The 11,776-nt window shown below is 39.0% G+C and overlaps 1 protein-coding gene across 1 annotated transcript; it reads left to right on the top strand.

Moving 5' to 3' along the window:
- Positions 1-693: 693 nt before the first annotated feature.
- FASLG (Fas ligand) lies at positions 694-11,119 on the top strand. Its single transcript, XM_044674882.1, is given in 5 exon segments — positions 694-902; positions 904-1,033; positions 9,522-9,600; positions 10,765-11,040; positions 11,043-11,119. Coding segments are annotated over 5 exon segments (771 nt in total).
- Positions 11,120-11,776: the final 657 nt, after the last annotated feature.

Consider the following 11,776-nt stretch of genomic DNA (forward strand, 5'->3'; position numbering starts at 1 on the left):
GAGGAAATGGAGACAAATAGGGGTAAGTGACTTGCCTAGGATCACAACAGCTAATAGTGTGAACTCAGGTCTTCCTGTCTCCAGGCCTGGCACTGTATCTATTGTGCCACCCAGCTACCATATGTAGAATTATGCTCATGATAAAATGACCAGATTTTGGTTATGATGTAACTAACTTGCTCTTATGCCTAGTGGGAGAAGAGGAATGGTCAAGTCCCTAACTGTGGGGTGTATAAGTTTAGATTTGGGGTGCCCAAAGGTGGCCCATCAGTGAATGACTTCTGGCACACAGTAGGTGTTTACTAAACGTTTGTTGACTTTTGCTCCAGTAGGGTCTGAGAACTGAATCTAGTTGTCTCGCTCACCCAAGCAGGGATGGCAGCTTTTGAAAGGTTACATCAGAAAATTGTGGGTGGAAACTCCTAGTGGTTTGCTGTAAGCTTCCTGAGGCTTCTTCAGAGAGAGTAGGTATCTCAGAGAATAAGCACATGTTGAGAACAAGAGAGTGGCTTCCCTGTGCTGTTGCGGCTATATAAAGATAGAGCTGAGTTTTGCTTTCTTTCACACGTCCCCCTTAGCAATCCCTGCTCTGCTAAACACTTATTTCAACCAGGGAGGATTGGTCCAGCTAAAAAGTAAGAGAAGAGTGCCTTCCACATTGGGAGGACCAATTCCTGCAACTACTTGTCTGCCATGTAGCAGAATCTAAATTATCTTTATTAAAAAATCTATTGGATGGATAGCAGGGTCAGCCTTCCCTGTGCTCCTCCAATGATAGTTCTCCCTTGTCCACCTCCTGTGCCAGGAAGGGGTGGTCTGAGGAGGCCACCACTACCACCACCACCATCACCATCATCACTATCATTCTCATCACCTCCACCTCCACCTCTACTCTTCCAGCTCATCTTTAAAGAAGATCAGCCATACAAGTCTCTGTCTTCTGATCTTTTTTATGGTTCTGGTGACCCTAGTTGGACTGGGAAGGGGAATAGTTTAGCTCTTCCACTTGCAGGAGTTAGCTGAACTCAGAAAGGTAATCCTGGACTAATTCTTAGCTGGATTGCTACATACTGGAGAAGACAACAGTGAGTGTGAGCAAAATAGTTATAATCATTCCGCAGTGCTATCTGATCATTTTTCTGGTTGCTTTGAGGTAGATAAAACTAGTAGCCTCATTCTACAGACAGTGAGGCAGACTCATGGAAGGGGGAAAGTGAGACATGAGGTATGGAGGTTGGACTAGATGATTTCTGAGGGCCCTTTCAGCTCTGAATTTGCCTATTCTTTGGTTGTAAAGTAAATCAAGGGCCAAATTGGACTCTGAGATTCCAACCAAAAAGCAGCTGTGCTGCCTACATTTAGCAACTTAGAAAAAATAGGAACAAGATTCATAAATGATGTAGAAGCTTTTGATTTTCATGGAGCAAAGTAACTTTTAGGCAGTCTGGTTTTCTTTACCTGTTTTTCAAATGGTAAAATTGAGGCACATAGAATTTTTGAGTCAGTGGTAGTTAGGAAGAGACTCTGAGGTTGGGTAGGGTCTTCATCCAGGACGTGAAAGTCTTGACAAACCAGGCAGGCCTCCTTCATACACTAGATTAAATGCATCTTACATTTGCATCTTTTCTTTTGCCAGGCTATTAGCGATGGGCGGATAGTTTCATCTCTTGAGCAACAAATAGGTGAATCCTATTTAAACATGTTTATGACATAACCTCTGGAAATCCTGGGCAAGCAACCAGGTTTATGAAATACCTCCTATTTTCTTCCACCTCTTTCCTTTCTATTCTCTGTGATGCAGTCACTAATTGTATAGCTTTTTTTAATTTTAAAAAGTTTTATTCTGCTTATTTAGAAATTTGAATTTTTTAATAACTGCAAAGAAAAAAATCAGCCACACCTGAAGAGCTAATATAATTGATTAACAGAATTCTAAATCTTTTGCTGGTAATTATGGTTATTTTAGCTGCTTCATATTACCAGATTACATATTCATAGTCTTGCTTATCTCTGCAAACACCAGAAATAAGTAACTAGAATTAGACAAAACTATAGAAAATTCAAACATGTTTGGTTTTGGAATGCATGCAGTCATGCATAATCCCAATCTGGATTGCCTTTTGACTCAATTCTTTTAGTCTGTATAAATCAACTGGATGTTTGAAGAGGTAAGAGGAGTCCTTCCTATTTCCAGAGAGAACAAAGAGTTGACTGTACATTTTTTTTGGAGGCAATTTTAGTTTTCTCTCATAATCTGTATGTTAGAGATTTGTGGATAGTTACTGGATATTCTGATAGATCTCTGACTAGATACTTTGATTGGTCTGTTCAGAGGTCCCCAAACCCTCTATGCCTTGTCTTCATGTACTTTCATATAAATCTTCCAGATAATACTCATGTAATGACTCACAGGCAACTCTGGTTCTTTTCATGTCTTGAGAATATTGACATATTTTTTGAGAAGTCCATTGTTGTCTTTCATTCTTATTCTATGATTAACTCACCTCCATATCTACTAATTTCAAGGTTCACTAATGCCTTTGATGTTTTCTCTCACACTTACACTTTCAATAATGTATTATTTACATTATTGGTGGTGACACAGTGTGTTATCAGTGGTCAAGTTAAATTGGGTTTTTAAATCTTTAGATCCTTTAACAAGTTGGTAATGGTGGGAGACCTGGCTTGTTTATGTATTGATAAAACAGGAGTATTTATGGTTTATGTTGGGGAGGTGGAAAGAGTGTAGGAAGTTCATTAATTCAATTTAATTCAATAAACATCTCTGTACTAGATGCTATGGGAGGCACAAACATCTGAGAAACACGGCAGCATGGTGCTATCTGAAGAGTGTTGGTTTTAGAATAAGAGAACCTAGGTTCAAATCCCAATTGTATTATTTACTACCTATGTGGTCTTGTACAAGTTATGTCACAACTATGGGCCTCAGTTTCCTCATCTGTAGCAAGATGGGTTGGACTTGATGTCCTCCAAGATATTTTCTAATTTAAAATTGATGATGCTGTGATCTCCACCCTCAAAGCCATTATAGTCCAAGTGGGAAGATAGGTCCACACATGTGGAGATCAGAGAGATGCGAGACAAGAATTTTTTACTGCATTGAACCCAATTCTTTAGTCCTCTTAGTTTCATGTGTTCAGTCCTAAAATGTAGGGCAGCTAGGTGCAGAGAATACCTGACTTGTAGTCAGGAAGGTCTCCTCTTTATTAGCTGTATAACCCCAGGTAAGTCACTTAACCCTATTTTCCTCAGTTTCCTCATCTGTAAAATGAGCTGAGGAAGGAAATAAACTATTCCAGAATCTTTGCCAAGAAAACCCCAAATAGAATCATGAAAAATTGGACATTACTGAAATGACTGAGCAAGACCTAAAATGCTTTTTGAAATTTGAACTTTGTTTACTCAGAACCACTAATATGCCATTCTGATGCTGCATTACAATGTAGAAATGACCCTCAGTTCTCTAAACCAATGTGGCACAATATTTTGCAGGTCCTATAAAGGCAGAAAGAATTTAGATATGGGCCCTACAATGGGCTGTGTGTTTCTCATCTGGAGATTGGCCTCATTAGGAATAGGGAGGCTTATTATCAGAGTTTTAACCCCTGGATGATACCATTATTTTGGCTACAACAGCTCATAAAAATGCTGTCTTTGAAGCATGGAAGTCTTTAGTGAGATCTGGATTGAAAAGAGATGACACAACCCTGATGAAATGATGACTCCTCATGAAGACATACAGAGTATCAAAGGGGCTGTCCTTGAAGTTGTTATAGCAAGATAGAACCTACAGGAAATTATATTCTTTAAGGCCACATCTTGGAAAAACCAGAGTTACCACCAGACTTCAATGAAGCATTGACACAAAGCTCTAGTGGAGGGATATTCTTACTAATATCAGGTATAAGAAGGCAGCTTGGTAGCACAATGGATCGAGTGCTAGGTCTGGAGCCAGAAGGACCTAGGTTTGAATTCAGCCTCATATACTTAATAACTGTATGACCCTAGGTAAGTCACTTAACCTCTGTTTACCTCAGTTTCCTTAGCTATAAAGTGAGGGGAATAATCATACCTACCTTTCAGGGTTATTGTGAGGATCAAATGAGATATTTGTAAAGTGCTCTATAAATATTATTATAAAATATACATTAATAACTATTATTAATAATTGGATCTGGCTGGGAATATCATTAGGATGTTTGATCATTTGAAAATGACCAGCTCACCTACTCCTCAGTCCTTATTGCCTGCTGGATGTAATTTTTCTGTGTACAGATCAGCTGGTTAGACATTCTAGCTTGTCACTAGACACACTAGCTTGGTTTGTTACTCCCTGCACCAGCAAACCAGAATATAGAACGCTAAATAAACTAAGAAATACTTCAGATCCCCAAATCACCATGATTCTTTATGCTGGTGATACAATCATCCAAATAATTAAACTGCAAGGTTTAGCTTTGGGGTTGGGAGGCAGGGAGTTAAGGAAAGCATCCCTTTACCTGTGGTTTGCAGATTATAGGAGCTTTCTTAAGGAACCTCTCCCTGGAATTCCTGTGGGCCCCTCCCATCTAACCCTAGCTACTATGGTCCCATGGCCTCTGGAGTTCTGCGATCCTTTCATTTTTCCAAAATCTAGCCTTTTCTGGACTCTCTCCCATTTTCTCCTTCATTGACTAGTTAGAAATGTCATCACTTTTAAACCAAAATGAGTGATTGACTTCTTCTCAGTAGATTGGCTCCCTCCTCCCTTTTTGCTCATTCACATACAGCATATTTTCAAGTTTTCTCCCAATATGGTAGCTGGGCAGGGGAAGAGGTGGAGAATCTAAAAGGCTCATCAGAGTAGCAGCAGATGTAGTAGACACATGTGCACCCAGGAACTGATGAAATATATGTGTGTGGATGAATGTGCAAGTGTTTAGCCACTACACACCAAAAGTTTTAGTGCAGTTGTAAGCTTCAAATGTAATACTCTGAGGGCTCAAGCGAATGATTTCCAAGTTTGCTTCCAAATATAAATGTTGTTATCCTGCGTTCTCTGGCCACCATGGGAAGGCAGTTCCTTGGCAGAGTTTCCATTTGACTTGGGCACTTCACTGCAGAGGTGCTATCTAGGAGACTTGACAAATTCCATCACTTGTCAATTTAATAGATAACGTCCTTGCTGCCAGGATACTAGAGTGTGGATGCGAATTGTGGGGCCAGTGGCAGCCACGATCTCACTTACACATGGGTAACAATCTTTATCAGTGTCATTCCTGTTCATGTGCATTAATCCCATCATTTAGCAAATATTTATTGTACTCCTTCTTTGAATAATACATGCCAACAAACTTATATTAAGTGTGTACTTACTCTGCTCTGAGTATTGTGCTAGGGACTGGACAATATATAAATTTAGATAGTGTCTAACCTCTCCCTTCAAGGAATAGTAATAATTGCTATATAATTAGTAATAATAAAATAATGATTATTATGTAATAAAATGTAATAAAATTGTTATTTAATAAAATGTAATAAAATTATTGTATAATTAAATATAATAAAATAAAATAATGATTAGAATCAATAATAAATTGCTCTTTATGGTTTGCAAGGCACTTTATTAATATCTTAGCTTCATCACCACCTAGGGAAGTTGGTGCTATGATTATCCCCATTTTTATAGGTGAGGAAACTGAAGCAGACAAAAGTTAAGTGATATGCCCAAGATCATACAGGTAGGAAACATCTAAGATAGGATTTGAATTCATGTCTTCCTGATTCCAGATCCAGCAGTCTGTGGACTGTGCCACCTAGCTGCCTCTACTATAGCTTATAGTTTAGTAGAATGATAAAACATCAGTAGAGAAAGCAATCATATACCATATAAATATCACATATGTAAGAGATATTACACATTTGAGAATTATAAAACTAAGTAGTATAGGAGGTGTAAAGGAAAGATTGTGATTGACAGTGTGTGAGGCTAGATGGGGAGAAGTCAGAGAAAGCTTCCTGGAAGAAGTGGCATTTGAAAGGTAGAAATTTAATAGATGGAAAGGAAATAAGTGCATCCCAGAAGTTGGTAATAGCATAGGTCTGTGAGGAAGGAAAGTATAGGGTGTGTTGAGAGATCAGAGAATGTGGCCACAACATAGAGGGCTTAGAGGAGAATGATGGAACAAGAAAGGTATAGGGGGCCATGCCTCTATATGATTTTTTGGGGTCCTGAGCGGCGTGGTGGCATAGGATGGTTAAAGCAGGAGAAAGAAAATGAGAACAACTAGACTAGTGGTTAGCCCATGCTGTCCCAAAATTCTGTGGGCATGGAAGTTTATTATATATCTTTCTCAAAAAAGAAGTCACAGTTGGTAAGGGGCAATAAATCACGAATAATCCATTGAAGTTTAAAGAATACAGATGCAAAGACAAATGGTCAAATTCCAAACCCCAATTCAGCAGGTTATAATTCCGGGAGAGGAAATATCCTATGGAGATGCTCATCAATTGAAATCTGCATACAGACTAAAGACTCAGGTTTTAATCTGAGTATGGAATCAGCGTCTGTTTAAGATTAAGGCTTCTTCAATTATCAAGGGAGGAAATTATCAATTCAATAGAAGCTGGTCTACCACTTCAAAGCTCTCCAATAAGAATTGTAAAAAAGGTGGGGATCAAAGACTGAGTCAGAAGAGGAGCCTCAGATTTTTATCTTAGATGACCCATTCAGTCTGCATCCTGACATGCAGGGCAGAAAAATCATACACACAGTTTTACTTGCCGATGATTTTGTAATGGGATCCAGATAAAATATCTGTTACAGACTCTGTTTCTCTAAATGACTCCTAATAACCTTTTTGGAGGGATCAAATTGATTTTGGATTAACCTACCTTCTGGTACCAGAGCCTTTTTGGGGCTCAAGTGACCAGGACCAAACACAAAGACTGCCTCAGCCTGGATTGGTCACGTAGGGAATCCAGATAACAGGCCCTAAATTTGATCCTATTTCTCCAAAGGTTTTACTACATAGAACGGCTTCCCACAGAAAGGGTGACTGAGTTGTGGAGGGCTATTCAAGCAGAGTTTGAATTCTGTAGAGAACAGCTACTGAAACAGTTTGCAAATGGTAGTAACATAGTAATAATCCAATAGTAGCATAGTAACTTTATGGCTAAAGAAGATTAGTAGCAGTTTTAAGAAGGGTATATTGGAGTTCCATGGAAGTAGACATTGGAAGACCAATTAGGTATATATTAAGATTATCTAGGTTAGTATTAATGAGGGCACATAGGAGAGTAATGGCATTGGGAACAGAAAAGGACTCATGGAAGAGATCTAGTTATCTCATTCCTTTGCCCTATTGTTATTCCAGTAAAATTGATGCCCCTCTGCCTGCTGTTCAAAGCTCTCTACAGTCTGGTGCCATCTCCTCAATGAAACCTTCCCTGATCCCTAGTGTTGGTACTCTCGCCTCTGCCCCACTCAGATTTCACACAACACTATTTTTTCCCAATCTGATAAACAGATTTCAATTGTCTTGTTGTGAGGAAGATTAATTTAGTATTACTGTTGGACCTAGCAGGAAGGGCTATTACAGTATACAATATTGTATATTATAGTCACATGAGTTTGTACCTTTTCCTCCTACTCTAAACTAGATAATGGTAAGAACTGGGTCTCTGGCTAAACGTCATGTCTATCACAATGTTCTTCACACTGTAGGCACAGATTGCTGAATGAATGAGGGCTGTTGCCTTAGGTTGATAAGATCACAGATTTAAAGCAGGAAGGAACTTCAGAGTTCATTTAGTATAATTCCTTTATTTTCTAGATGAGGAAATGGGCCAACAGAGATTAAGTGATTTGTCCAAAATCAGATAAACATTTAACTCCTCTTCTTTTTCTTTTTTCTTCTCCTCCTTCATGTTTTTCAATCTTTATGGATGACTTTTGTCACAATATAACTACAATATATACTGCTCATACAAATCTACCTACCATTCTAGAATTTTCCCTGGCACCAAAGAAAAATAAGCCCCCAAACCCAACTGATACAGGAATCATATCTGTCAGTAAATACTATGGTCAGCATCTGTAGTCACCACCACTGAAAGAAGGGAACCAATTAATTAGCTGTGATCATTAGTTTATGTTATTTCCATGGCTATAATATGTGTAATTGTAGGGGAAATATGAGGCTTACAAATGTTTTTTAAACCTTTGCCTTCTGTTTTAGAATCAATACTCTCTCTCTCTCTCTCTCTCTCTCTCTCTCTCTCTCTCTCTCTCTCTCTCTCTCACACACACACACACACACACAAATTCCTAAGGCTTCAGAGTCTAACTGAGTAATCCACAGCATTGGTTGTATATATCTTTGAAAAACTTTGGTGTTGAGGCAGCTAGATGGTTTAGTGGATAGAGTGCCAGGCCTGAAATGGGAGATCCTGGGTTCAGATCTGGTCTTAGACACTTCCTAGCTGTGTGAGTCTGGGCAAATCTCTTAACCTCAATTGCCTAGCCCTTACCACTCTTCTGTCTCGGAACCAATACTTAATACTGATTCTAAGACAAAAGGTAAGGGTTCAAAAAAAATTCTGCTGCCTTTGTATTAAAAAAAAAACCACAGGGATGGTTTTATTTTCCAATTATAGGAATCTGGAAGCCATAATTAGTCATTTCTTCTGTAGAATGAGAAAGAACTTTAAATGTCTAGTTTTAAGTGTCTAGTCATTGACTTGGAATCCATGTTGCAAGAAGGTGAGGCATTATCAATGACCTAGACCAGCAATCCCAAGACTATTGTACTAGAAGTAGAAATGTAAACATAGTAGAAGAGGTTAGGGTTCCTCATACATCTAGTAATGTTGTCTTTAACAGGGACACAAATGATCCACTATTAATATAAAATTCCTAGAGTAAATCATTCCTGCAATTTGCCACATCCATAATAGAGGAGGATTTCTCATAAAGTAGTGTGCTGCCATGGTGTCTTTAAAAGTCTTCGAGTCAAATCTGGATGACCATGTGTCGAAGACATGTATTACTGTAAGGGGGAAAAAGGTGTTTTATGGGTTCAATATATTAAAAGATGGTCACCAGAGGATTGAACTATTATCAAGCCTCAATTAAGAATAATCTCAAATCAAAATTGACTTTTATGTAAGTTTATTTACAATTAAGGAGAGAGGAAATAAGGAAATAAGAATCTAACTCAGTAGGTAAGAGGCCTGGAGGTGAATGAAGCAAAAATTCATTCACAGAGTCTATTAAAAGAAGTTTCTTAAGAGAAGTTCAGGAAGATTCAGTCTTTAAACTCATGACATGGAATTCAAAAGAAGATATTTAAAGTAGTCTCACCAAGGTCTCAACACTCCTTCATGGACCAGGAAAGCTAGAAGACTCAGCCAGAAGGTCTCCTTCTCCAGAAGCCTTCACCAGCCTTTCAACAGCCTACCTTCACCAGACTGCCTTCATAGCTTTTAGGGTGGTTTCCTGTCCCTGCCCCTTTTCACAGGGGCCATTCACAGCTTCCAAATCATATAGCACTGTCCAGAGCATGATCTTTGTGGGAACTAGCTCATACCTTCTGGGAGGTGTGAATGCTCATCAAAAAGGTTCACACTTTCTGAGGGTGTGAACAAGTTTCTGACTGTTTGAGTTAGAAAAAAGAGTGGAAACTCTCAAAGCATCTTGTTGGCTTCTCACCTAGCACTAGGTAGGATGTGAATTCACTAAGTGGTTTTCAAGCTTCTCCCCACCTAGTTCAAGCTTGGGTGATTCAAAGTTATTGCTAACCAAAGTGTTAACTTCAACTAGGCAAAGAGAACAAAGGATTCCCTTTTCACAAGTGTGAACTCAAAGATAACCAAGAATTCCCTTTTACATTACAGAGAGAGCATGGAGCAAGGGATTTGGAATCAGAAAACAAGGGTTCAAATCCTGGCTCCATTATTTGTCACCCAGAGGATCTTAGGCAAGTAACATACCCTCTCCGGTGTGTTGTTCTTTCACGTGCAAAATGAAGAATGCACAACTTTTGAGGTTCCTTTCAACTTTCAACCTCAGATCCTATGTTGTAGAGGGGACCCTTGAGTTGGATGGAAGCTTGTCTTTTATGACATAAAAGGCCCTATCCAACCCCACTAGTCTATGATTTAAGAATTTAGACATTGCTTAATATGTCACTCTTTCAAGGCCATTTTTTTATATGACCTTGGGATCCTAACATCTTTGCTTCAGATCTGTTTAAAGACACCATGATTAATGCATCATTACAATATCCTGATGAATTTGACACAGGAGTGACATTATTACTTCCAATTTATAGATGAGAACACTGAAGCATGGAAGAGATGAATCAATACACCCAGTCAAGGCCACAAAGGTTGTTAACAGTGGTCCAGGAATTGAATTAAATTCATTGTATTACTCTTTGTAGCACTATTGATTCATAAACTCAGAAAAGTGGAGGGGACTTTAAAGGTCATTCTGTTTAATTCCATTCTTCTCTAGCTAAAGGGGTCTGTAGCTCAGAGTGGCTTGCCTATCACAGCTAATGATTGGGAAATCCAGGATCCAAACCCAGGTCTCCTAACTCCAAGTCCCATGCTCTTTCCACTACACCAAGCTACATTCCTATTTCTAAACAATTCTAGAGTTTTTGCTATATAGCAAGGGCACAAGAAGTTGTGATATGAAAACACTAAGCCTCAGATGTGCTTAAATGCCCCTCATTTAAAGCTTCTTTCTGATTCTAGGCAAGCCTAAATCACAAGGCATTCCATTTGAATGGGAAGACACCCATGGAATCATCCTGGTTTCTGGAGTCAAACACAAGAACTGGGGTTTGGTGATCAATGACACTGGCCTTTACTTTGACTGCTCTACGGTATACTTCAGGGGCCAACTCTGTGATAATCAGCTTCTGCCAGACTTGGTACTGATGGAAGAAAAGAAGATGAATTCTTATACCACCGGGCAGATGTGAGTCTAAAGCAGTTACCTGGGTGCCATGTTCAGTCTTGCCAGTGCCAATAGTTTGTCAATGTCTCTGCATCTTCAGTGATCAGTTCTGAGGACTCCAAGACTTTCCTTGGCCTTTATAAACTCTAGGGCAGTCTAAAGAAAAGAGAATGGGACTTTTTCATTATGGAATCCAGTCCTTTATAGCACTGAAGATGTGGCCTTGATAAGGAGCTCAATGAGAGTGGGGATCCATCCTGGAATCAAGGGAAAGCATCCAAACTGCAAGGACCATGAGAAGCATGGCGCCTGCTTCTTTATGTCATCTAAGGGGTGTGAGTCAGTGGTAAAGAAGAAGTTGGTGGAAAAATGTGAAATCCTTTTGTCAATGGGTAGGGTCAGGCATAGAAGCAAGTGGTCATCAAGATTGTTGTGAAAAATCTTGGGCAGTCTTGGTTTTTAAACTTGTAAAGAACACTTTAAAACTCATTTTTCATGGATATATGCCTAAAAGGAAAGTTGGTCCTCATCTGAATATTCCTGAATATAAATGGCAATGAATGGTGTGTGTGTGTGTGTGTGTTCCTGCCATATTGAAGCATCTATCATTCTACATACATTTCTAGGAGGATAGATTTTTGCTGGGCAAGGAGGATGAGAAAGTTCTTGTGTGAGTAACCACCTTCCATTCCACATGTAGATAATGTCAATGCAATTGTTGTTGTCTGTTTACAGATCTGTATGCCAATTCCAGTAGTATGGATGATTATTTTTCTCTGATGAGTACTTTCTTGGATTTTCTCCAAG

The sequence above is a fragment of the Gracilinanus agilis genome, chromosome 4 (genome assembly GCF_016433145.1).
Source record: "Gracilinanus agilis isolate LMUSP501 chromosome 4, AgileGrace, whole genome shotgun sequence".
In the NCBI taxonomy this organism is placed as follows: Eukaryota; Metazoa; Chordata; class Mammalia; order Didelphimorphia; family Didelphidae; genus Gracilinanus; species Gracilinanus agilis.